This window comes from Triturus cristatus, chromosome 3_1 (genome assembly GCF_964204655.1).
Source record: "Triturus cristatus chromosome 3_1, aTriCri1.1, whole genome shotgun sequence".
In the NCBI taxonomy this organism is placed as follows: Eukaryota; Metazoa; Chordata; class Amphibia; order Caudata; family Salamandridae; genus Triturus; species Triturus cristatus.
Genome location: NC_140583.1, coordinates 752,144,196 through 752,171,541, shown reverse-complemented (window position 1 = coordinate 752,171,541; position 27,346 = coordinate 752,144,196). Strand labels below are relative to the sequence as shown.

Here is a 27,346-nt window from a genome sequence, read left to right as displayed (position 1 = left end):
TCATTGTCTAAGTGGAAGAACCTGGAAAGTCCATCTGCATTGGCATGGGCAGTCCCTGGTCTGTGTTCCACTTCAAAGTCCATTCCCTGTAGGGAGATGGACCACCTTAGTAGTTTTGGATTTTCCACTTTCATCTGCATTAGCCATCTGAGAGGTCTGTGGTCAGTTTGAACTAGGAAGTGAGTGCCAAACAAGTATGGCCTCAGCTTCTTCAGGGACCAAACCACAGCAAAGGCCTCCCTCTCAATGGCACTCCAACGCTGCTCTCTATGGAGTAGCCTTCTGCTTATAAAAGCAACAGGTTGGTCTTGGCCTTCATCATTGGTCTGGGATAGGACCGCTCCTATCCCTAGCTCAGAGGCATCAGTCTGCACTATGAACTGCTTGGCATAATCTGGAGCTTTTAGAATTGGTGCTGAGCACATTGCTTCTTTTAGGGTGTCAAAGGCCTTTTGACAACTAACTGTCCAGTTAACTTTCTTGGGCATTTTCTTGGAGGTGAGTTCTGTGAGGGGGGTCACAATGGACCCATACCCCTTCACAAACCTCCTGTAGTACCCAGTCAAGCCAAGGAATGCCCTGACTTGGGTCTGGGTTGTTGGAGCTATCCAGTCCATGATGGCCTGGATTTTGGGTTGTAAGGGCTGTACCTGGCCTCCACCTACAAGGTGGCCCAAGTACACCACGGTGCCCTGCCCTATCTGGCATTTGGATGCCTTGATAGTGAGACCTGCACTTTGCAGAGCCTCTAAAACCTTCCCAAGGTGGATCAGGTGATCCTGCCAGGTGGAGCTAAAGACAGCAATATCATCAAGATAAGCTGCACTAAATGACTCCAACCCAGCCAGGACATGGTTCACCAACCTCTGGAAGGTGGCAGGGGCATTCTTTAACCCAAAGGGCATCACAGTAAACTGATAATGCCCATCAGGGGTGGAGAATGCTGTCTTTTCTTTTGCTCCTGGGGCCATGCCAATCTGCCAGTACCCTGCAGTTAAGTCAAAGGTACTGAGAAATTTGGCAGCCCCCAATTTGTCTATCAGTTCATCTGCTCTTGGGATAGGGTGAGCATCTGTCTTGGTGACAGAGTTGAGCCCTCTATAGTCCACACAGAACCTCATCTCTCTCTTTTCACCCTGTTGATGAGGTTTGGGGACCCGAACCACTGGGCTAGCCCAGGGGCTCTCTGAAGGCTCAATGACCCCTAACTCCAGCATCTTGCTGACCTCAGCTTTGATGCTTTCCTTGACTTGATCTGACTGTCGATAGATTTTGTTCTTGACAGGTGCACTGTCACCAGTGTCCACATCATGGGTACACCAGCTTGTCAGACCAGGGGTCAGGGAAAAGAGGCTAGCATATTGTTGCAAGACTTGCTTGCAGTCAGTCTACTGTTGGGCAGAGAGGGTGTCTGAGAAAATCACACTATCTACTGACCCATCTTTTGGGCTGTAGGATAGGAGGTCAGGGAGTGGTTCACTCTCTGCTTCCTGTTCTTCATCAGTTACCATCAGCATGGTGATGTCAGCCCTATCATTGTAGAGTTTAAGGCGGTTCACATGGATGACCCTTTTGGGTGTCCTGCTAGTGCCCAGGTCTACTAGATAGGTGACCTCACTCTTTCTCTCTAGGATAGGGTAAGGGCCACTCCATTTGTCTTGGAGAGCCCTTGGTGCCACTGGCTCCAAAACCCACACCTGTTGCCCTGGTTGAAATTCAACCAGTGCAGCTTTTTGGTCATACTAGTGCTTCTGGAGCTCCTGGCTGGCCTCAAGGTTCTTTGATGCCTTTTCCATATACTCAGCCATCCTGGACCTTAGGCCAAGCACATAGTCCACTATGTCCAGTTTGGGTTCTTGAAGAGGCCTCTCCCAGCCCTCCTTTACAAGACACAGTGGTCCCCTTACAGGATGACCAAACATAAGTTCAAAGGGTGAGAAACCTACTCCCTTCTGTGGCACTTCCCTGTAAGCGAAAAGCAAGCATGGTAACAGGACATCCCACCTCCTTTTGAGGTTCTCAGGGAGTCTCATGCTCATACCTTTCAATGTCTTGTTGAACCTCTCAACAAGGCCATTGGTTTGTGGGTGGTAGGGTGTAGTAAACTTGTACTGCACTCCACACTCTTTCCACATGTGTGTTAGGTAAGCAGACATGAAGTTGGAACCTCTGTCTGAAACCACCTCCTTAGGAAAACCCACCCTGGTGAAGACACCCAGGAGGGCCCTGGCTACTGCAGGAGCTGTAGTAGTCCTAAGTGGAATTGCTTCAGGGTACCTAGTAGCATGATCCACTACTACTAGAATAAATTTGTTCCCTTAGGCTGTGGGAGGTTCAAGTGGACCCACAATGTCCACACCTACCCTTTCAAAGGGGACCCCCACCACTGGTAGTGGGATGAGGGGGGCCTTTGGGTGGCCACCTGTCTTGCCACTGGCCTGACAGGTAACACAGGAGCTGACAAACTCCTTCACCTTTTGGTGCATCTGGGGCCAGTAAAAGTGACTCACTAACCGTTCCCAAGTTTTGGATTGCCCCAGATGTCCAGCTAGGGGGATGTCATGAGCCAAAGTTAGGAGGAACTCCCTGTACTTCTGTGGCACTACCACCCTCCTGGTGGCTCCAGGAGTGGGGTCTCTTGCCTCAGCATACAGTAATCCCTCTTCCCAATAAGCTCTGTGGGTACCACTGACATCTCCCCTGGCTTCTGAAGCAGATTGTTGTCTCAGGCTTTCAAGAGTGGGACAGTCTCGCTGACCCTGGCACAGCTCTTCCCTAGAGGGTCCCCCTGGGCCCAAGAGTTCAACCTGGTAAGGGTCAAGCTCCATGGACTCAGTTCCCTCAGGGGTATCCACATCCTCTCCAGGGGGAGAGGGGTTCTGAGTGTTTGGCTGTACAGAAGCTGGTCCCCCAGTCTTCTTGCCTTTTCTCTTGGTTGGTTGGGCCATTATTCCAGGCTCCAAACCTACGTTTTCACCCTTCCTCTTGCTCTGTGCTCTGGTTTGCACACACACCAATTCAGGGATGCCCAGCATGGCTGCATGGGCCTTTAACTCAACCTCAGCCCAGGCTGAGGTTTCCAGATAATTTCCAAGCAGACATGCAGCTGGCAACTTTGGAGAGACCACTACCTGTTTCAGGCCAGTAACCCCCCCCCCCAGCCTAATGTTACCATGGCCATGGGATGACTAGTGGTGACACTGTCAGCGTTAGTGACTGGGTAAGACTTCCCAATCAAGTATTGCTCAGGGGAAACCAGTGTGTTTTTCACCATAGTGACACTGGCACCTGTATCCCTCAGAGCTTCTATCCTAGTTCCATTCACCCAGGGGTATTGTAAGTATTTCTTTAAGTTGGGGGGCCACACAGCTACAGTGGCAAACTCCACTTCTCCCAAGGAGACTAAACTTGCTTCAGTGTGTTCCCAGATTTGCTCAGGGTACACCTCTGATCCCATTTGTATGCTTGCTGCCCCAGGAGTAGCTGTACTGGGTGCCTTAGGGGCTTTGTTTTGGGGGCAAGTTACAGTTAGGTGTCCCTGCTTTTTACAGGTATTACACCAGGCCTTTAAGGGATCAAAGTTCTTCCCCCTATATGGTTGGGGCACATAGGGAGTAGTTTGGGTCCCACCCACCTGAACAGGTTTTTGGGGCCCTTTAGAAGACTCAGACTTTTTATCTTGGGGATTCTCACCACCTTTCCCCTGGGGAGGTTTTGTGACCACTTTCTTTTGGTCACCCCCAGTGGTTGTCTTGGTCACCCTAGTCTTGACCCAGTGGTCTGCCTTCTTTCCCAATTCTTGGGGAGAAATTAGACCTAGGTCTACCAAATGCTGATGCAACTTTTCATTTGTGCAGTTACTCAAAATATGTTCCTTCATGATTAAATTGTACAATCCAGTAAAATCCTGCACACCATGTCCAGCTAACCAACCATCCAGTGTCTTCACTGAGAAATCTACAAAATCAATCCAGGACTGGGTCTGGGTTTTGTGAGCCCCCCTGAATCTAATTCTATACTCCTCAGTGGTGAATCCAAATCCCTCAATCAGAGCTTTCTTCATGAGGTCATAGGATCCTGCTTTTGGCCCAGAGAGAGTCAGAAGCCTGTCCCTGCAGTTACCAGAGAACAGTTCCCACAGGAGTGCCCCCCAGAGAGGTTTCTTTACTTTCCTGATATCACAAGCCCTCTCAAAGGCTGTGAACCATTTGGTGATATCATCACCTTCCTCAAATTTAGGGACAATCCCTTTGGGGATTTTAGGGTCAGAAGTTTCCTCCCTATCCTTGTTTTTATTATTGCTGCCACCATTGATGGGTGCTAAACCCATCTCTCTCCTTTCCTTTTCTAGAGCCAGGAGCCTGGACTCTAGATCTAATCTTTTGGCCAGCCTCACAAGGCTGTCCTCTTCACTGAGGGGTCCCCCAGTGTTGTCTCTGGGACCACAGCCACCTGTGTGGTCTCTAGGTGCCCAGATGCTAATTCTTGTGTTGGAGGGTATGGGTGCCATCTCCTCCCTAGGGAATAGTATGGGGAGGTTGTTGTCCACCTCCCATTTTTCCCTTTCCTCATCTGACTGGCCATCACAATGTTCAGATGGGTGGTCTTTAGCAAACTCATCCAGGAGCCCCCGGAGCCCTTGTTTGGTTGGATGCAGACCCATTTGTACATTTTTGAGTTTACATAAGGACCTCAATTCCTTGAAAGACAAGTGTAAGTAAGGTGTGAGGTCGAGCTCCTCCACCAGGTCCATGTTATTATTATCACTAATAGCTGGGTTTGTTTGAGACATTCTAACCTGACAGTTCTAACCCTCTACCCTGACTATAGTGACTTTTATTTTTCTAAAATTCTAATGGGACTTAAGCAAGGCCCTAGCAAGACTTTTAGTAATTTTGGAGAAACCAATCAGAATTCTAAAGGCAATTTTTAAGAGTTCTGTCGTGTGATCAGATGGTAACCAAGTAGTCCAACAAATGCAAGTTTGTATCCCACTGCTGATCCACCAATGTGAGAAAGTGGCTCTGTATATACTGTTCCCTAATAGGTACAGGGTGTACAGAGTCCACAGTCCCCCAGAGGCTGATAGAGGTCAAAGTTAGGTATGACCTTACTCTCAAAAGTGGTAGCTTGGTCGAGCAGTAGGGCAGTACCAGAGGACAGTGTAAAGCATTTATTGTACACACTCAGTCAGCAAATGGTTTCACACACTCAATAACTGAACTCTAGGCCAATGGTTTATATAAATAAAATATATGCTTGTTTTATTTTTAGAACCACAAAGGGGATAAAAATATACTTTCTCAGAATGAGAGGTTGAATATAAATACTTTTGTCTTAAGCAATAAATTTTTGTAAACAGTCACAGTTGGTTGCAATAAACAATCCTATTTCCTAAACATAACAATGCATTGAGCTCAATGGTAAATTCAGGTTATTTGTAATAAATTGCATTTCAGATTACTTTTGGAATTCCAGGTCTGGCTCCCAGATCCAGCCCTGGGTCAGTATTCAGAATCAAGTGATGAAAGTCGACTTAATAACTGTAATGATTTTTAAATAATATTTAGCTAGTTCAAAAGTTAGCACTTAGAAAATATTTCAAAGAAAACATTCAATGGATCTCTATGGCAAGAAATTCAAATTGCAGGTAGAGTACTTTATCGTTACTTTAGTAATCCAGGACTGGGTACCTAGACCCAGGACTGGGGTCCTTATCAAAAACAGGTAAGTAATTTCGTTTGCAGAAATGGTACGATTTTAAAAGAATATTTCAAATTTGCAAAAATAGACACTTAGAAGAAATTTCACAGAAAAGCAGACAATGGTTTCCTATGGGAGAAAAATGAGTTAGAGGTAAGTATAGTTGTGGACACTTTTCGGAGTCAGGGCTGGGCAACAAGATCCAGCACTGGGAGCTCACCTAGGAGCAGGTGAGTAAATTCGTTTTTGTCACTTGGCTGATTTTTGGTGAATATTTGCAGTTTTGAAAAGTTCACACTTAGAAGATTTTTGAAGAAAAAGCCAGTCAATGTTACCCTATGAGGAAAATGAAGTTAGCGGTTTAAGGGTAAGTACTCGACTGGCAGAGTTGAAATTTCGGGCATAGACTCAGGGGTCCCCCAGTGTCGGGTAGGTACAGTTGGTTCACCCTCAGCGGTTTCAGGACGGCCGGGTGCAGAGAGAGTTAGGCCCAATGTTATCCTATGAGGGATAGGGGGGCCTTGGTTGGTGGCTGCTGTCTGGCAAGCCACGCGGCTGTGGGAGCTGGGCTCCTGGTCACTTACTCAGGGCAAGTGGGAAAGTAAGTTAGTGTAGAGAGTGCACTGCCAGGGCCACTCTGGCGGCTGGGTGCAGGGTGCTTTTGAGCCTTCGGGCGCTCAATGGAAATCAATGGGAATGTTCCGGTTTGGAAAAAGGCTGCAAGCTCGGGGACGAGGATGCTTCAGGTGCCACCACCACTTCGAGAGGTAAGTTGGGTAGTTGTAGGTTAGGTGGGTACCCCGGGATTGGGCACAGGGGGCCGCAGGGCGCCGGGTGCAGGGGTGCCTTTTGATGTCGGAAATCTTACCCTCTTGTTGATCGCGGTTGGGGTGGCACTCTGTTCTGAGGCTGCAGGCTTCTTCCGGAATGTCGAGGGGGGTCCTTGGGTGCCGGACTCGGGGTCACAGTCGCCGTGGGGTCGTCCTCAGGGTCTTTGTCCACTCGTACACTGGCCAGGCTTGGCTGGTGCAGAGTGTGTTGGGTCCGCGGTTCCGGGCTGCTGCCAGGGGTTAAAAATAGGTTTCTTGAGTAGAGCCTCTACTCATGGGAGTCCCAGGGGCTTAGAGCCAAAAGGTAGCCAGGTCCTCCGGGGTTGGTGAGGTTGCTGGCCACGAGAGATGCCGCGCTGGTGCAGGTTCGAGAGTCGACAGGCCGGTAGGGCTGGGGCCAAAGCAGTTGGTGTCTTCTTCTCTTTTTAGCAGCTGCAGGGCAGGTCCTTGTTCTTCTTGCTCTTCTTGTAGTCTTCTATCTGGAATCTGAGGAAGGAAGGTTCAGGGTGCCCCTAAATACTAGATTTAGGGGCGTTACAGGTAGGTGAAGGCCAGGGACCAATGGGTCCTTGTCCTGGGGTGGGTACACCCCCTATCCTGCCTCTCTCCTGTGGGAGGGGGGCAGTAGCCTAATCCTGATAGGGTAGGGCCTCCCATCTTCAAGATGGCGAGAGCCCGGAGATGTGCTTCACCTCGCCTCCCCCACCTGAGGGGTGGGGTGGGCAGGCTGGCACATCCCCTGTCCTTGTATGGGGCTTCCGGCCAAGCTTCCCGCCAGAGTGGGGGTTGCAGTGGCCTGGGGAAACTCCAAATGGCGGCATGCCTTTGAAGCTTCCCTTTGCTCGTCCTGGGGGAGGAGATTTCTCACCTCACCCAGGATGTGCATTGTTGCAGGCCCGGGAGAGCAGGAGCTCTCCCACCCAGGGGTCCAGCAACGTGTCTGCTGTGTGGCAGCCTGGGCAGCCTCAGAGCAGACGTGGATTGTAAGTTAGCTGTAAGGGGGCATCTCTAAGATGCCCTCTGGGGTGCTTAGTACATTAAATCCCACACTGGCATCAGTGTGGGTTCAATGTGCTGAGAAGTTTGATACCAAACTTCCCAGTCTTCAGTGTTGCCATTATGGTGCTGTGGAGCTCGTGTTTGACGAGCTCTCAGCACCATGTACTCTTAAATGACAGCACTGCACTTACAGTGCTCAGGAATGGACCCGGGTACTGTAGGGGCACAGGGCTCCTGCTCCTGTGCCCACACCATAGGCGTAATGCACCCAGCTAGAGGGGTGGCTGACATATGCCTTGGCAGTGTAGGTGATGGGCATGGTACACAGTGATGTGTGCCATGTCGACTCTTTGTTTTGTCCTGCACCCAGACACTCAGCCTGCAAGGGCAGTGTGTGTTTGTGTAAGGGTACAGGGCCTCTGAGGGTGGCACAATGAGTGCTGCAGCCCTTAGAGGCCTTCCCTGGCCACAAGGCCCTGGGTACCTAGGGTACCATTTACTAGGGGCTGACATGTGGCTAGGGTTTGCCAATTTGGAGTTTGTGTGGTTTAAGGAAGGAACATAGGCCCTGGGCACCTGATTGGCAGGAACCCAGGGTACACTCAATCAAAGTACATTCAGCAATTTAGCAAAAAGTGGGGGCATACCATGCAAGAAAGATGGCACTTTCTCACACTAGTCTCCCTACTTGTGCCATCCCACATTCACATTCCACTCTCCCCTCTTGCACAAACCCTGTTGTTGCAGATGGAATTAAGTAGGCATCTAGTACTACGGGAAGAGTAGGTATTATGTGGGTGCCTTTGTAGAAATAGGTATATAGTCATGAGAGTTGCGTAATTTGTATATGTGCAGAATAGGTGGTGTGTTTATGTAAGTGCTGTGTGATGGTGAATACTGTGAGTGAGTTCAGCATGAGTGGTGCAAGTGTAGGGTGAAAAATGTTCCATATGAGTGTCAAATGAGCTGCATGAATGCAATGTTTGAGGAGGGCCCATGTGAGTGTCAAGTCAGAGGACTGCGTGCAGAGTGAGAGGAGTGAGTGCAGGGTGGTGTGAGTGATGTTAATGCAGGGTGAGTGGTGTGCCTGCTTGCGGTGCAGGGTGAGCGGCAAGAGTGGGGGTGATCTGTGAGAGTGACTGGTGAGAGGAGTTAGTGTATAGTGGTGTGTCCCTATGAGTCCCGGCAGACTATCATCTGTGTGCAGGCAGGATGAACAGCGTGCATGTATGAAGAGGTTTGTCTCTGTGATTTCAGGGTGAGTGGTGTGACTCCAGACTGAGTGCTGTGCTTTTTTGTGTGGTGTGAGTGTAGGGTTAGTGCTGTGCTAATGTAAGTTAAGGGTGAGCTGTGTGAGTGACAGGAGTGCCTATGTGAATGCACAGTTAGCGATGTGACACTGTGAGAGTTGGGTGGGAGGAACGACCGTATGGTGATTGATGTGCTTGTTTGAGTGAGATTGCCTAGTGAGAGTGACAGGTGAGTGGAGTGTCACATGAGTGCAATGTGAGTAGTGTGCTCATGTAAGTACAGGGTAAGTGATGTTGGTGCAATGTGGCCACTGTGAGTGCAGGGTGAGCGGTGTGCTTATGAACTACAGGTTAAATGGAGGGAGAGTTGGCGTGAGTTCATGGTCAGGGGCATGAGTGCAGTGTGGTCGCAGTGAGTGTAGGGTGAGTGGTGAAACTGATACGGGAATGGAGAGTTGTGTGTGTGCAGAGTAGATGTGTGCTCGTGCGAGTACAAGGTAGGCGAAGGGCGAATAGCGTGTATGCATAGTGAGCAGTGTGAGTGCAGTTTAATCGCTGTGAGTGCAGGGTGAGCGTGAAAATGAGCAGAGAGAATAAGGAGTGAGTTGTCTGAATGCAGAATGTATTCCCAGACACCTGGAGTAACTCAGAATTGTATTGACAACTGGTGTAAAGTTTCAGATATAAGCTAAACTATTGCTATTATGGCATCAATGAAGGATGTAGGAATTAAATAATGTGCTGATCCTGCAACAAACTTTCAGTCTCCCGATTCGGGTTGCCTGCTGATCGGATTTCTACCAGTACTACTGATATTTTGATGTCCCAACCAGTACAAAAATAAACAAAATCACCTAAAGCCAATATTTTTAGCACTTATCTGTGTATACTTCAAACATAAAATATAAATAGAACGCACTTTTATATGTGTTCCATGGTCCATGATTAATAATTAAAGGAAACAAAGACAGAAACATCATGTTACAAATGAATACATATCATTTTAATTACAACACTATTTATTTAGTGTCAATGCAAGGCCTTTGCAGACTCTTTGAACAACTAATGGCCGGTATTTTTCTTTTGGAAAGTGGCATCCCTACTCCTGAGATGCCTTTTCACTCAATGCATTCTCCCACTGTGGCAGTAAAAATAAAACGTAAAGAATAGGCAGAGTGGGGACCCAGGGTGAACTAGAACCAGTGAAAATAACAAACAAAGCCTTGTTAACCAGTTCACATATTCATGTAAATGGTCTTTTAAAAACGTGTGAAAAACTCAGGTGTGTAGGAGAGAGGAATCACCTGAAGCCACAGCAGCTCAAGCTGCAGCGGCCAGGCTGAGAGACACAACGGGGGTGGGGCTAAAGGCCTTTAGGCTCTATAGGCATTGTGCGCCTTATTCAAATTGTAGTGTATGAGACAATATGTAGGGGAGTAGCACTTATAGCGTTATTTTCAGCTCATGCATTGATAGAGAGGCTTTATAGCCCATGACTGAGGACAGCCTATTTTCCACCTTCCTAACTAAGTTATTTCTTGTTTTGTTTTGTTTTTTTGTTTGCAGCAACTGCACACAAAGGTCCTGGCTCTGTACAAACCGGGTGTGCTTGGGGTCCTGCACAACGTATGGCGAGGGGAACTATCTCACCTTCGACAACCGCCGATACCGGTTCAGCGGCAACTGTGAATACATCCTGGCTCAGGTACTGGCTCAGCTGTGGGCACGGGGGTGAAGGGGAGGTAGACGGGTTTAGAACCTCCAATGTCACTGTTAGTAAAGTAGTTTTTTGTCATGCCGGCGTAATCGTGCTTAATTTCCAGCATTTCACTTTAGGCTTGTTACATAGAACTTCCAAAATTAAGCGATTGCACCACATCGCATAATTTTATGTGTGTTTGGATAAAATCATACTGCAGGAGCACAGGAACAATGGAAACAAACAGAATGCGAGTTGTTGTCATTCACAGCACTTGCGGTTTTATTGCTTTTTTCATAGTCCTCATGGCATTTTCTGCTAACATATTGTGGTCTTTCTTCGTCCTCAGCTCGGGGGGGGGGGGATTTGTGACTCCACTGGAGCCCTGCGTCCCTTTTTATCCCCCCCCCGGCCCCTATCCTCGCCCCCTGATTGGGGGGGGCTTGTCCGTGCCCCCAGGGCCAATCCTGGCCCCGTTGGCCTAGTCCCCATGTAAATTTCCGGAGGGGGTTGGGCGGGGGAGGGCCGCCGCCCCCGGATGGCGTTTTGACCCGGGCCTCTAATGGGTCCGGCTTTGCCTACCCGGCCCGGGTTCTTTCACACACCCCTGGGGCCGTATTACACAAAGTGCCCATGGGGCTCAACGGGCATTTGTGCCCGCTTTGCGTGCCCCCGGTGCACTTTGGTAGTACAGAAGGGGCCGCAGACATTTGTGCGACCCCCCTCTGTAATACTGAAGGCACTCGTGCTCATACAGTGCTAGCGCTTTCTCAAGAGGGCATTCCGTCATTTGCATGGGGCGTGGCCTCATGCTAATGAGGGAATCCCTTTGTCTCTGAGCCCGCGTCATATTATAGACGAGGACGTGGAGGCAGAGAAACTGTCAGGGGGCGCGCTGACAGTCACCCCGCTGATAGCAGCCCTCTGGAGCGGGGAAAGGTGGTCCTAAAGACCCCCAGATATCCGCTTGCTGATCGGTGCAGCCATAATAAGGAAATGGGAAAACTGATTAGTAACCATTATTAAGATTTGTTAATAACGCGAATCATTTCTCTTCTCAGGATTACTGCAGCAGCTCAACCCATGAGGGCACCTTTAGCGTCATCATCGAAAATGTCCCCTGCAGCACCAGTGGCATGACCTGTGCCAAAGCACTGACGCTCTCCCTTGGGGTAGGTACTTCAGCTGATGGTGTAAATCAAAGGCCAGTGTTGTTTGAGGGCCTCTGTTTTAGTACATACACAAAAGGATCAAAAATACTTGCAATTTCAGAAACTATAAAGCAATCACCATGTCTAAGTCCATTTGTTTAGCTCATGTGTTCTGCGACAAAAAATATCAAACGTAATGTAACAGGCCCGCTTATAACATTTTGTAAAATATTTTCTAATAGCTGGAAAATATCATTTTGAAAATGATAACATGTGTTAAAACCAATGTGTTTTTTGTTTTGTTTTATACTCTTGCTAATACTCTGATTATTTTTTTTCACTTTCTTGCAAAAGATTCTGCTTTGGTGCATACAAGTGAACAACAAAACCAAATAATTTTAAGTCACATTTATGTTATGTGTTGTGTAATGAAATGCCATGTTGTATTTCACATCCTACTTCTTGAGTGTGGTAAAGTATTGCTGAATTGTGCTCTTCAGCGTTGGGAATCGGATAATGCTTACTCTAAAGTTTATTTTATGGGCATCAATGAATGTGGACCACACAGGTAAATAGAACATTTATGAAATTCCTAATGTGAGTCTTAATAGAATAATTGAATTGTAAGGGATAAGTGTCCTTAGCAAGTTTGAGGCATATATACAACCACATAGCTGGTGGAGTAATCACATTTTGTGTCTGTCCAGTACTTCGAGGACCCTAGGGCGTAGCAAATCCACATACTTAGTTTAATGTTATCCAGCTTCAACAAGTACCAATGTTTTTGAATATTTTTTTGGTTTAGAAGAGAGCGTCATCAATCCTTTTGTAGATTCTTCCATTTGCTGGTGACTAGCTCGAGCTAGAACATAAAGAAGATTTGTAGCTCATATTTTTGCTAGTAACCATTTATTATGCCAACAATTTGATTGTTGTTAAGCATTCCATTTGTGTTTTATCTTCTTGACAGTTTGAGCCTTTTTTATGGAAACTCTACTCATGCTGAGCTCTTCTTTCTGTACTTTGTTATAATTGCTTTAATTGTTGTACCATCTATCTACTTAGCATAATGCACTTGGCCGAGAGGCCAATAAGTGATTTATACAATATACAAACACATAAATAAATAAACTCAATAGCTATCCTAAAAGTATGTACATTAATTCCGGACTCATTTTCAATGGCAGAAAATATCATTCTCACTGTAATTCGATACACCAGTGGTGGCTCCTCCATGGAGGTGTGGGGGCATTGCCCCACTGCTTTGTCGCAGTGCGTTTAGGCAGAAGCATAAAATGGTAAAACTACCATTTTATATTTCTGCTTCTCGCACTGCGAGAAAGCAGAAGTGCCTGGAGTGCCTGGTTGTGGGCGGGTGGGTGGGCGGTCCTGCTCGAGGGCCTTTGCCCATTGTTATGGGTACTGACTGTTTGGTCGGCCCCAGGGCCGACCAACTCAGTCATGCGCACTCCCTTTTTCTCTATGTAGGCTGCTACATGCATGAGCCTATAAAGAGAAAATGACCCGGCTGGGGCCCTCTCCTGCTGCGCCTTCACCAATCACAATGCTGCCATTGCAGCGTTGTGATTGGCTTAGGGTAGGGGAGGGAGGCTGCCTGCTGGCTGCTTTCTGTTCCTGCAGGAACACGTGGGATCCGATTCCTGTTGCACCATTACATCAGCCAGGCGGCAAGGAGTAGAGGTGGCACGGTAACTAACTTAAAAAAAGATACATATTCCCCACACCCCTCTCCCTCCCGCGAACATGCCGGCCGCGGCTCTGTGCTGGCCCTGCGTGTGTGTGGGGGGGAGTTTGAGGCTACACGCGTTAACTACAGCGTGTGGAGTCAATTACTGTAGCTCTGAGGTATTCCTTGAGTGCAGAGGAGATGTGGGTGAAGTACAGTGACTGCGCATGCAGTGTACAGAACCAGCATGTGCTAAGTGCAGGAATGGTGTTCAAAGAGGCAGTCCGCCCAGCACAGTGACAGCCGACACAAGGAGAGCCTTGGCGCCAACAGTGATACTTTCAGGCCACAGTTTATAGAAACAGCCGTCCAAACATTTGGTTACGTTATGTACAGCGAGTGTGCTGAGTGACGTCACTGTTCATAGCCGGTCGCAACAGTCTATGAAATGACAGCCTGTAGGGTGGCTGCCTGTGACAAGACTGTCAATCAGTTTAGCAGGATGCTTATTGGCGATTTTACAGTGGCTGTCTGTGTGGTGACAGTGTGTGGCATTGCAGCCAATGCAGTCAGCGTCCCTATTGGCAGCCTTTACAGTAACAGTGCATGTGGTGACAGTCTGTGAAATGACTGTGTAGTGGCAGGCTCAGATGTCAGATAACAGCCCATACAGTCGTAGTGTTTATTTACAATCTCTACAGTGGCTGTGCATGCAGCGACAGGCGGTACAGAGACAGCCTCCGAAAGGGCATTCTGTGCAGTGACAGTTTACAAAATGACAGCCTGTAACATACCAGTCTTAGCGTTTATAGGCAATCTCTACAGTGAGAGTGTAAGTAGTGGATGCCGGTAAAGTGACATCCTGTGCGGTCACATTCTATTAAAATTATGACATCCGGTATAGTGAGCCTGCGACATGACTGTCAGAACAAGAACACTGTCTACAAGCAGCCTCTAACGTCACAGTCTGCGCAAAGGAGGTCCTTAGTGTGACAGTGTGACACTGTGTTTAGGGACATTCTGTGGAGTGACTATAAATGACAGCCTGTATAGTGCAGCCTGTGACATGCCAGTCAGTGCGGATACAGTGATTACAGGCAGTCCCTGATGTCAGTGTGTGCCGTGGCACTGTGCACCTCAATCCAGAGCAATACCACATTTTGCTTATCCATAGACCTGCAGTCAAGTCTGCCAACCCAACTCTGTTGAGCAGCCCGGGCTCCTTTTCCAAGAGGTATACGAAGATCCCTAAACTGCTCATGCACCCCAGGCATTCTCGGTAGTACCCAGCTCTCCCTGTAGTCAGCACAGTTCTGGAAAGCCTATCACTTAGCTCTCTTGCACTCTGGCCTTGTCTAAGTCATTTAGACAAGGCCAGAGTGCAAGAGAGCTGTTGGGGAGAGTGATGAATGAGGAAGGCGTAGAGGTTACGGATCACAGCGAACTGTTCCTTTCAATCGAAGCTGAATTAAAGCAAACAGCAAAAAGAAAGGAAAGAAAATGAAGGGGCAGAGGTAGTTCATGAGAGTGTTTGTCCGGGAGAGAGGTCCCAGAGTGCAGAAAGGCTCTGTCATGCTGTTGTCTCACTGGGCCCCGTGCGCCGTCCAGCACTGGTGCTGAAGTGTAAAGTAACCACTCTCAAAATTATGCTCATTTTCAATTTCTTTGTGCCGCGTTCAGAAAGTATCATCTTTCAACCTGTCAGCAGAATGCCTCGCTTGCCTGGACCTTCAATGTGGTAGGAGCCAAGAGGAGCATGCTGTGCGCACTGACTGTGCCGGATGCACCAGATCAAAGGAAGCGCCAGTCTGCAGAGCCGCTACCACTCTTTCTGATATACCCGCTAAAGAGCACTCGCTCGCTGTGCGTGACACACAGTCTAATTGAATATGCAGTGTATTAAACATTCTAAAATTTACTTTCAGTGTCTCACACGACTATTCCTGATGCACATGCTAATCAAGGACCCTATATTAAGCATTTCCCTTCACGGAGCCCTTTATTTGAGTGTTTTTCGTGTGCTCATTCAGGATTTCCATATACTGGGCTGTATTTGCTTACTGCACAAACTAAAGTCCGGTTGATGGAAAGTTAAAAACTTCCAAATTGATATACAATGGACAACAGGGATATTGTACATGATAATCTTTCTGTTTCTTTGAAGAAACTGTGTGTGCATGTGTTTGTGTATGTGTGTGTGTTCGTATGTGTGTGTTGTGTGTGTGTTTGTGTAAGTGTGTTTGTGTATGTGTGTTTCTGTATGTGTGTGTTGTATGTGTGTGTGGGGTTGGCGGTGTGTTAGAGGTGCATTAGATGGCTTTGCTGGACTGCCATCTTGCTGTAGGTGTGATAGGTGAGTTTGGTAGGTGTTTTGACATTCAAGAGTAGGGGGTGAGGCTTGCCTTTCTGTGGATATGTGACCTGAAAACTTTCCTCAACAAAGCTGCCTTCTGATCTTCAAGGACAAAATTCCATTAGTGCAGGTTAGTAGGCCATGTCCTGAGCTCACTGCGGAAGCTCACACCATGAATTTGTGGTGTGTCCCCTGGCTGACAGTGTATGGGTCACACAGTGTATGTGAGGGCTTAGTGAGTGAACTTCACAAGCACACCCGCCATTAGTGTATATTGCTCAGAGGTGAGTGGCACTGGCAGGGCCTAGCTTCAGAAACATTTCTATCTACAAGTTGTTGTTATATGACATCCCTTTATTAATGTAATAACTGCACTTTCACAATTGCTTTATTAACCTACTTGCTTCTCAAATTTACTTGAAAATGCACCATTTACCCACTCTTTTTTCAAACTTTTCTCGGGGGGAGAAGCCCCCTGAACCTCCTTAAGATGTTCGTAATCGCTCGCTCCGCTCGCTCGCCATGGTGCAATCCAACAGAAAGTTTATGCCGCACCACTTTCAAATGTCACCAGCCACCACTGCGATACACCTGCAGAGTTCATCCATATGGAATGTTGCTTTTCAAATCTTATGGCTTTATTCTTTTAAGTCTTTCCAAGTGCCAATGTTTCCATATTCAACTTTACAGCTCTTCTTTGTAGCATTTACCTAGTTAACGCCCTCTATTTCTTATTGTTATTTCGTTAGTTATTTTTTCAGCATGTTTAATTAAAAACATCTGATTGTATGACTTGATGAAATTTGTTTTCTTTTTTTAACTATATTTCATAATCGCCACTGTATGTTAAAATGATAAAATCACAATATGCAGTTCTCTGGGAATGCACACAACTATCAAATATTTGATGAGCAATCCCACACGATTTTCTCCTGAGACAGGAATAGTTTCATTTGCTCCTCTTTACTTCAACTTGGAACATATAATGCAACAGATCTCAATGACCTTTACTTAGCCCCCCTTTTTTTATTACGGAGTTTTATTTAGCGGAAAGTTGACCCGAAGGTCTCGGGTATCAGAGCGCTCTACACGAGCATCAGTTGCTTTACATGAGGATACATTCATTTTTGTTAGGCACAGGGAGATTAAGTGATTTGCCCAGAATCACAGGATGTTGCGCATCCTTGCCGAGACTCGAACCCGGTTCTCCGGATGTGAGGTTGACCGCCCTAGCCGTTAGGCCAACTCCTCTCTACTTTACTTCATATGGCATTTTCTTCCCTGAAATCACTTCATGACAATTTTTACTTTGCGTACATTTACTAACACTATCACTTTGCCAAGGTGTCATAAAACATGTTCAGAAAAAGTAACATTTTCATTAGAGTTGAAATAATCAATACATGATTTGTAAATAGCTTATTGTTATTTTCTTTTATTTAATTTTGGATTTGGGTTAGCATTACTGTAATCAATGGAAATATAATTGAATTACAATAGCTAGAAATTTCTTTGAGTTATGTTAGCTATTAGTTGAATTAACATTAATATAAGGATTTGGAATAATTTTAATTTAGATTAGAGTTAGAATTAAGTGAGTGCATTCTGCATTTATTTTATTTTATTTATGTTATATAAATTACATTCAATACAGGGCTGAGGTTCATATAGTATTGCATTTGGGTTATTATTTTTTAGATACATTGAAAGACATTACAGAAATTAGTGTTGACTTAGAGTTAGTATTAATTTGAATAATAGCACATTTTAAAACATAGTTCACATATTTTAAAATTGTGGTTAGTATTAGTTTCAGAACAAGGTTATTCATTAGTTTAACTATTTAAAAACACACTTTGATGGTAAATTACTGGTTATTGTTAATGGAATTGTGTGTAATTAATCACAAATAGCATTTAAGAAATGGCTAGCATTACAGTGAAGTTTAGAATAAGGAACATGGGACAAAGTGATGTAGGACAAAGTGAATGAAAGGCAATTTAAATATTATGGGCAGGTGGGAGAAATAAAGGAGAGGCAGTAGCTTACCATGCATGAATGTGGTCGCACTCTACTCGAGCTCCTGATTGGGCCACCCAATCTCCTGCTATCCATTATTCTGCAGGGCTGCATCACTCAAACAATCCTGCTGCAGTTGTTGTTTGCAAGGGTCACCTGTTGCTGCCTGGTTGCTGTGCCCTACTTTTGTTCCAATCTGCCTACTGTGCTCCCCCATGAGGGGTATTAATATGGTAGTTTGTAGGTTCTCACTCCCCCAGGTGCGTTAGACTGAAATTGGCTGCTCCCCTGCTTCAGCCTCATGCGGACCTCAGGGAACCCCCAGCATTTGTCTGTAATGGTGCTTTGGAGGCATTCCTGCATGGAGCGCCTCTGGCCTCTGGGGTCCTTGCTCTGTGCTAGTGGGACTCAGCCTGCTGGCAGTATCTTGGTCTATTCCTTCTCTTGGTCTTGGCCGGCTTCGGTATTGTGGCCCTACAGCTGATGCTTCTGGCCCCCATATTGGGAGGCTGCCGCTTGGGGACACCATGATGGCCGCAGCAACTGCTCCTCTACTGTGGCCCTGGTGTGGATTGCTGGGGCCGACTTGGAACCAACCTCTGACAGCACATTGGTGGTTCTCCTGAAATGATCGGCCCTGCCCTGCAGTGTCATCACTTCATGCCAACTGAATGCAGCCTACCTGCAGCTTTTTGCCCTGCCTCTGCTTTAGACCTGCCGGGCAGCCCCAGCGCTGCATGTTGTGGCTGCCTTCACCTTCTTCACCTGACACTTCTGGCTCCTATATTGGAACTGTTGTGTGCAATGAATGTGGCCGGTGGCTGCTGTGGGCCATTGAGATTGTTCTTTTTCTCCAGGTCAGTCACCCTCTTGTGTTGGTGCTGGACTCCTGTCATTTTCTTCAGTCCTGGCAGTTCCCTGCAGCATGGCCGGTGAGTCTGAGGCTCATGGTTATGCATTCTGATTGTGACATTGTCTGCACAGCTGTGGAGCTTCTTCCCACTCGAGGGCTACTGTACATGGATTTGCTTGGCTTTATTTCCCTGGGACTACTTATTACGGTATGGTGTGGACATTCCTTAGCTCCTATTCCTCTTCACTGCCTGAACCTCTCACAGTGAGGGCTCACTCATGGCTGACTTTTTGAACATTCTGCAGAGCACATTTTGACTGACAGAACCTTGCTCTACCCAGTATTCAGTGTGGAGCAGCAAATTCAGTTGTTGTTGGCTAACTCACACAAGATCCTTGGACAACGGCTGGACAACCATAGTTACTCGTGCCTCCCACTGTCACTCTCCTGAAATTGTCCTATGGGCTAGGACCTCAAACAGTGGTAGGTGGTCTGGGATGAACAATCGCTCCATACTTGTTTGCCACTGAAATTCAATGGGCCAGTTGTCTGGCTTCTTGTTCAAAAAACATTGGTTCACTCTCCCTCCATCTACTTAGAGTGCCACGTTTGGGTGTGACCCTGGCCTGTACACCTCTCCTTCCTACTCTAAGGTTGTCCTCGCTCCACCTGCTCACATTGCCCATACTCTACATGGAGAAGCTAAGGGCCTAGAAAGTGACTCCCATGCCCCTGATACACATCCTGATCTACTGAGCTAAAAATATCATAACTAAGGGATTGGCCTCTCCTCTCCAAGCCTTTTTCCTTAGGGACTTCACTTTACAAAATGCTGGATGCTATTGAGGCTTAACAACTTGCCTTGGAAACTAAAGTCGTCTCTGTGGCTATTGACCTTCACTTGCTCTGTGAAGACCAGCACCAACTTGCAGAAAGAATCTCAAACAATCACTATTGAAGGACCTTCATCCTTGCACACATGAGAGGCAAACAGTTAGAGGAATTAGCAGATAGAATCAAATTCCTAGAGGGAAGAGCAAAGGACTCTGAAGGCTGCTCCCTCAGCAACAATATTTGGATAATGGGGATCTCTGAGGGCTGGTAGGGCCCAAGTCCCATACACTCTGTGCAGAAATGGCTATTGTCAGGACTTGTTCCAGCTGGTCTTTCCAGCATGTTAATGGTGCCCGCCCTGTGGATGTACTTGTGGATGCAGGGCTGTTGCTTTCACTTTCATGTGGCGGCTCTGTTGAGGGCGCTACCTCTGTTAGTAAAATACTCTGCCCGTAATGGCTCTGCTCATTTGCTTCTCCTTTAAGTCCTGGAATGTCCATGGTATGCACATCCTCTAGAAACAGAATAACATCTATATTTCTATATTAAGCACAAAGGTGCATGTGTCGTGTTTCCCAAGGAAACCCATTTTACTGAGCCTGAGGAGACTAGGGTATTGAAGTGGATGAGGAGCCATGTTTCTAAACCAACTACTCAGCTTTTGTGAGAGGTGTGGTTATTTGGGTGCACCAGAGTGTCCCATTCAGACCTGTGAACAAAGGCAGGCAAGTTTGGTAGAAGGATTGCTCACTGGTGCTGCTGTCTTCTTGGGCTGCCTATATTCCCCCAATATGGACAAGTTGGCCTTCCTCTCTGACCTGTCCCAGGAGTTAAGTAGATGGGCCTGCATACCCTGGGTCCTTGGAGGGACCTAAACAGCACTTTGGATCCTTCCTTGACAGAACCCACACCTCGCTTCTGCACTCCTCTGTGAACAACATTGCCAGAACACTATTGCAATGGCTAACACATTAGTCTCTTGGGAATAAATGGAGAATTTGTAACCCAGACAAAAGGGAATATTTCTTTTACTTACCTGATCACTACTTACATACTAGACTGGATTGTTTTCTCCTTTCACACACGCTGTAATGTCTGTGTCTCATGTTGAGGGTCTGGGCAAAAGCTTTTCTGACCACAATCCTGTTATTATGATGGCAGACTCGGGTAGGACACTACTGCCGGTCCGAACCTGTAAGTTTCAGCTGAGTTTGCAAGAGGCATTTAGGTCCACCATACAGTAGAAAATAAATGACTATTTTCATTTGTACACTACACCCACAACCTTCCTATTAGCTAAATGGGAATTTTTTAAAATGGTAATCCATGTTAGGGCTGCTGGACAGTGAACTGGATGAACTGAAGGCATCCCTGGGACGGCTGAGGCCATCCTGCTTGTCTGGTGTGCCTCTAAACTAGTCCTTATGACCGCAGGCGAGACGTATGCCTTCCTTATTGAAAGATTGCACTGCTCTGACTTTCACCCATACACCGTCAATTCTGAGATTGACAAGTCTGGCAGACTTCTGGCTTGTCTCGTACAACAGGAGAAACCGCCTACCTCCACTATTGCCATATATTCAGCCGTGGGTGATACTGGCAATGAGAAATACACAACACTTTCTAGAATTATTACAAGCCCCTTTATGACCCATTCACATTTTTCTACACCTTATACTCATGCCTAAAACCCCATCAGACTTTATTGATGATATGTAATTGCCAACATGTGACCAGGAGGTCTGCGGGGCATTCAATGTTTTGGTGGCTGGCAGGACTCCAGGCCTCAAAGGTGGTGCAGCTTTTGCTCGAAATCACTGGTGCATTGGTCATCAAGTGCAACCTGCTGGTTCTATTGCAATGCTCAAAAACCTGCAGGGTTGAAACCAAATTTCTGGACTTGTCTCGCCGACTTGCCAAGTGGTACATAGTCTTGAACTGGGTGAGTAACCTTCCCCCTCAAGTACGCGGTGTGTGCAAAGATGAGGTGGGCAGAGGCTAAGAGTAAACCCTTGCACAGAGAGGAGGACAGGGGCCTCCTCAAGCACCAGTTGTTGGAAGTGTTTATTGAACTGCTGGGTACCACGAAAGATACCCTTAATCTACTAAAAGTTATATGCAATCCACAGCTGAGCCTCCCTTGGGCGCCCCCATGTCCAGCTCATCAGTGCTCATTTATGCTCCACCTTGAGCCTCACTTCCCGGATCTCCATGCTATACATGTCATTATTCGGCTTGACATCCTAGACTACGGGGTACCCGGATGCACCATTGATGTTTGGCTTTGGTGCTCTATCTCCCCATGCTCTTGCCAAATATGCTAAGTCACTCACCACTTTGTCCCATGCTCACAACTGATGTGGTTTCCCTATAAATATTGTGCCTTTCTGCAACATTGTGTTTGTTCACTATATTTTGGCTAAGTGTTTATTGCATGTCTAGATTCCTTATTCCCAGCTGCATAATGTTTTTTTTCTTTTTCTCGAAGTTTTATATATTACGAACTTGACCCGAAATCAGGTATCAGAGCGCTTTACATGAGCACCAGTTGCATTACATGAGGACAAATTTATTTTTGTTAGGCACGGGGAGCTTAAGGGATTTGCCCAGAATCACAGGATGTTGAGCCTCGTTGCCGAGACTCAAACTCGGTTCCCCAGATTTGAAGTCTACCGCTCTAACCGTTAGGCTACATCCTCTTCCCAATATTGCACCGGTTGTGCTATAACCTGTGAACTGTCCAAATGTCTTGTCATCACCTGCACCTCATGTTGTTCACTTATTCTTACACATTTGCTGACCCATGTGCTTCAGTTCATATAATGGCCCATTAGTTGTATACCACTGAAAACCTTATAAAATTGTTTAAAAAGAAAATTTGGGAGAAATAAAGGTTGGTCAAAGCATATGTGGGAAATAAAAATATGGGGATTTGAAGGTAGTTGAAGTGCAAACATGCAACTTCGTTCATGCTGCTCTGTCTTGAAAACGCTATAGACTTTTACGATCTTTTATTAAACATTGTTCTGTGAATGATGTTGTACTTTGGTTGGCAACTTCTTATCTCAATGTTTCATTGCGTAGAAATGCTTCAATGGGGAAAAAAACTATTTGCTTCTTTCATGGTGTGGTTTGCTGTATAGCTGAACATACTTTTTCAAATTCAATGTGGTTTTTATTCTCCCAAAATGCAACGTCACAATCACCTCTATAACGGGCTCTAAAACATATGTTATTAAGTACAAACCTGAATATTTCAATCACTTTTGATGTATCAACAGGCGTGGCCGGCACAGGTAAGATAGGTGGGGCGTTCTGGCAGAGCCGGGTCGGGGGAAGTCGACAGACGACGGAATAGGTCAAATTAAATAACAAAATAAAGCTACTTGCCTTGTGCTCGCCGCATCACTGAGATGGCGATGCAGAGAGTGCAAGGTAAGTGGTTTTATATTATTTAAATTAATCTTGCCTATCCTGTCCCCTGTCGACTCCTCCTAACCAAGTCGCGCTGCTGCACTGCTCCTACCTATGCCGGCCGCGCCTGTGTATCAGTCCTGTTCCACCAATCAGAAGTTCTTTCTTACATAACAGTTGGTTACACAGACTTGTCAAAAGAATACTGTTCTTCTGTCAGCCTAGGTCAGTCTATATCACCAACTGGTTAGTGTGGTGTCCTGGCCTGGAGTCCATTAGGAGTTCTAGATAAGAGCGTTGCCCACGTACACTAAAATGGGAATGGATTTATTCTTAACTACTGGCAAGTCCTGCACTCTACCAACTATAGCAGCCTCAAGGACGTTGATATTAAGCAAAAACAAGATAAGGGCAAGGATGCAACCCTGGTGTACTGCTCAATTAAGCGAAAAAGGATCTGTGCCGTCTCTCTCCATCCCACCAAACTGAACAGTAGCAGAGAGTTTGTATTGAAGAGCTTGCAGAAAGTCCACCAAATCAGTCTCCACTCCCATTTGAAGCCAAACATCCCTCAGCTTTGACCTGTTGACACGATCAAAAAAAGCAGGAAAGATCCATAGAGGCCAGATATATTGGACTGCGTTTAGCAACATTATATTTACTCATCATCAAATGCAAATTGAGGCATTGCTTCATAGTGACAGACATGTTTTAAAACCAGACTGAATCTCAGAGAGGATCATGGACTCTGCTGTCCAACGCAAAAAACTTTCAAGAATAACACTCCCGAATATGTTTACAGTTGACTCTAGTGGGAAAATCAGACAGTAGCATCGAGGGTCCTGGCTCTTCCCCTATTTAAACCCCGGCAATTAGCGCCTGATCACCAAGACTGGGGAAGACCATATATGCAAACTGCATTGATGGTTTTAGTCAAAGGGGCTGCCCAAAACTCAAGGTTATTCTTGTAGAGGTCCAAAGGCACCTGGAGTTCTTGTACAGCGTTGTGATATCCTGCTCAGAAGGGTCAGGGGCAGTGATAAACAACACTAGAACCTTTGCTCATACCCCATCTCTGGAGAACTCTGGTACCTGGAGTCCATGTACAGCATTGTGACGTTGTGGTGCCTTGCACTGCGGGGTCAAGGGCAGCGCCAAATAGCACCAGAAACTTTGCTCCAACCCCATCTCTGGAGAATTCAGGGCCCTGGAGTCCCTTCACAGCTTTGTGATTTTGTGGTTTGTCCCCTGCAGCGAGGTCATCTGCAGTGCTACATAGTACCAGAAACGTTGCTCTGTTCCCCTCCCCTGGATACCTCTGGGACCTGGAGTCCCTGTACAGCGTTGTGGTGTTGTCTTGTCCACCCATTTACTGTTGAGAGCACAAACCACAGAAGGAGCAAGGTGATCTTGGGCTTGTAGTACAAATAAGATTTCTAGGTGAAAAAACCTCCAATTCACAAACTCACAAGCTCAATGACAACAAAACCAAGATGCACACTGAACAAAGAGTACTTTGAGAGCCACTGTAAATCTAAAGGTTGTGGGGGTGTGAAGGGAACATCACCTCCTCCTACTATCCATGACTTTCAACCACAATGGTGCTTGAAAACTATTGAGCAGTGTTGGAAACTTGACATTTCTCCCAGGTCACCCCAAATTCGTTCACCATTTTGCTGAATCCTATTTTTGCTAGCTGTAAAACGTTGTGCTTTTTACCCCTGCTAACCAGTGGTATTGTGTGTGCACTTCTCCTATCAACAAGGTAAAATTGATTTACCCGTGGTTGGCATATTTAATGTACCTATAAGTCCCTAGTATATGGTACCTACAGTGGGAAACAGACGTTTACAATGCTGTCATTACATCGCTGTACCATTACAGCGCTGTTGTTACAACGGCCGTTTTGTTAGTACGCAATGCATTTACATCTCAAGTCATTACAACGACTTGCACTAGGGGGCTCTGAGGTATTGCAAAGGAATTCCAACACCTTAACTACTGTTGCGCAAACTGGAGTAGGAACAGTAAATAATACTATTCCTAGTGCATGTCGTTGTAATGACTTGCGATGTAAATGCATCGCGTACTGACAACGCAGTTGTTGTAATGACCGCGTTGTAAAAGCAAGCGATGTAATACATCGCATTGCAATGTACCATATTCACCTAGAGTGTACCCAGTGGCTCAAAGTTAAATATCACTAGTGGGCTGCAGCTCTCATTGTGCTCCCCACTGCAGTGACAGTGCAAACATTACTGCAGGCCTTCCTCCAGTTGCGTGGCTGTACAGATTTCAACTGGAAATTCAGTCTATCAAAATAACCTATTTTGACAATCCTAAAACCCCTTTTTTAAATATTTAAAAGTCAACCCTAAGAAAGCCTTATTGCTCATAAAGGCAGTATGCATGGTGTTTAAAGGTAGGACATGTAAAGATTAATGTTAAACATGTCCTTACAGTGATAAGGCCCTAAAAGCTATTGTTACTGTATCAGTGTTGGCTGATCCATTGGAAAGTGTTGGGATACAATTTTACATTTCATATTATTATTTCTGCTCGGGAAACAGTACAGATTTAATTTTCGGGCCTTTTATATATTTAATCACAACCAAATTCACTGGTTGGATTTATAACAATATTTTGGCAAGATGGCTTTTTTTTTCAAAAGTTATCTTTGCCCTGTCTGAAGTCCCTGGAAGCTAAATTTGCATTTTGTTCTCTCTTCTGCCAGACAGGAATTAGCATTTCAGTGGCCGTGGATGGGATGCAAACATGCTCCCAAGACAGCCACAAAAGGCCTTGGGTGTGAGGAAGTGTTTTGGGCCCTTGTCAGAATGGCATGTGGGCTGGATCCAAGGACTTGAATAACTTCAAAAAGGACTACCCTGTCACAAGCAGATGTAGCAAACACCCAGACCTGCATTTTTCTATTGTCTGCACAACCAGACCATTTTTCATCACGGTGGGCCTCTTGTTGACATCACAGTGTTTGATCCCGCTGAAGTGTGAAGACCTGCTTAATAAGTCTGTTTGCATTTTTTATATGACATTGGGGTGCACTTCAAAGAAGGCAAACAGAATGCCAAAATAATTTATATGCATCAGCTATCTGGTCACGGAAATCTCAGTTTTTGTCCTATGAGATTTCTGTCTCTGAGTTTGCTGAGGGTACAAGGACTTCCTAAAACTGGGAGAACACCAGGATTACCATAATGCACTCACCACACACACCCCTTCCTTCAGAGCCCAAGTTTAGTGTGGCCAAAGACTTTGGTCATCTTGAATATATTCAAAGTGGGTAGGGTTAGCTTCAGTAACCCACCCCATTGGTTAGGGCATCCCCAGGGGTCTTCCCACCCTCAGGCATATGCTAGGCATAAATATGGCATCTCCAGGTACCCACTTCAGAACACTCCCTGGCCTTTAGAAGATCAGAAGAGGACTGAACCGGCTGTCTAATATCTGAGAAAAGTCTAGAAGACTTGCCTGGCTCTCCCTCTTGTATTTAGGACAAAGAAGTGGCCTCAAATTGTCATTAAACTAACCTCCTGTTAAAGCTACAGCAACATAACAAGCTGCGAGAGGCATTTTCCTGCAACTGCCCAATTGAACAGTAGCAACTGAATCTGATCTAGACTGCACCCTCCTCTGCCTGTCACATTGTGAGTTTCTAAGTGCCTCCCAAATGTCCTGGGAGGTTTTAGAAGTGTACTACAGGTGTGGACTGGGACTTTGAGGGCTAAAGTCATAAGGTAAAATCTTTGACCAGGGCAAACCTGGTTACTGGATTTGACCTGAGCTGCATCACGGTCAGAGTTAAATTGCACCTAGGTCTTGTTCTGCCATGACCATTTACTACAGTTGGCACTTTATGCTTCTTAATACTTTTAAATTTAATTTCGCCGGTTTCCTGTATTGGAGTTTTATCATGTTGGTGCCATCTTGTTTATTAAACTTAAACTGTACTTTTTTTTTCAAAATCGTTTTTGAATACTTATTATTTTCCATTATGACTTTATTACTGTTTTAGTACTGTATAAATACTTTACACATTGCCTCTGAGTTAAGCCTGCCTTCTGCTCTGTGCCATAGCTCGAAGGTGGTTGAGCTCAGGTTTATTTAGTGACTTTTTTGGGTCACCCTGAAAAGAATATGAATATTACTTGAGGCGGGTACTTACCCTGCTCAACTAATAACCCAATTTCTTATGCTGCTCTTCAGCCCTGGGATCCAGGACTTGTATTTTTGCCAAACCACGTAGTGGTCAAAGATAAAATTAAAAATCTGTTAATAATCTGAGATCAAATTTGACTTTTATTTTTCAAATTGTCTCATTTTCAATTTGCTATTTGTTTTATTTCTCTTAAACTTCATTCTTACCCTCTGACTGTTTTGCACCTGTGAATCTTTTGAATCGATGTCTATCTGAGCAATATTGAGAGCCTTAACTTGGCAAAGTTAATGAAGCTGTGCAAGGAAAGAGGTCTGAAGTGTGCAAAAGGAGCCAAGAATGTGGAATTCCATTTAGCCCTCAGAACATGAGGTGAGGTC

General features: G+C 45.9%; 1 protein-coding gene across 1 annotated transcript in view; it reads left to right on the top strand.

Moving 5' to 3' along the window:
• Positions 1-27,346, top strand: part of LOC146860919 (mucin-5B-like) — a 223,886-nt gene that overhangs the window by 163,726 nt on the left and 32,814 nt on the right. The window contains exons 20-21 of the mRNA XM_085646187.1: positions 10,349-10,487; positions 11,543-11,653. Coding sequence (XP_085502313.1) covers positions 10,349-10,487; positions 11,543-11,653 — 250 coding nt within the window. The remainder of the gene's footprint in view (positions 1-10,348; positions 10,488-11,542; positions 11,654-27,346) is intronic.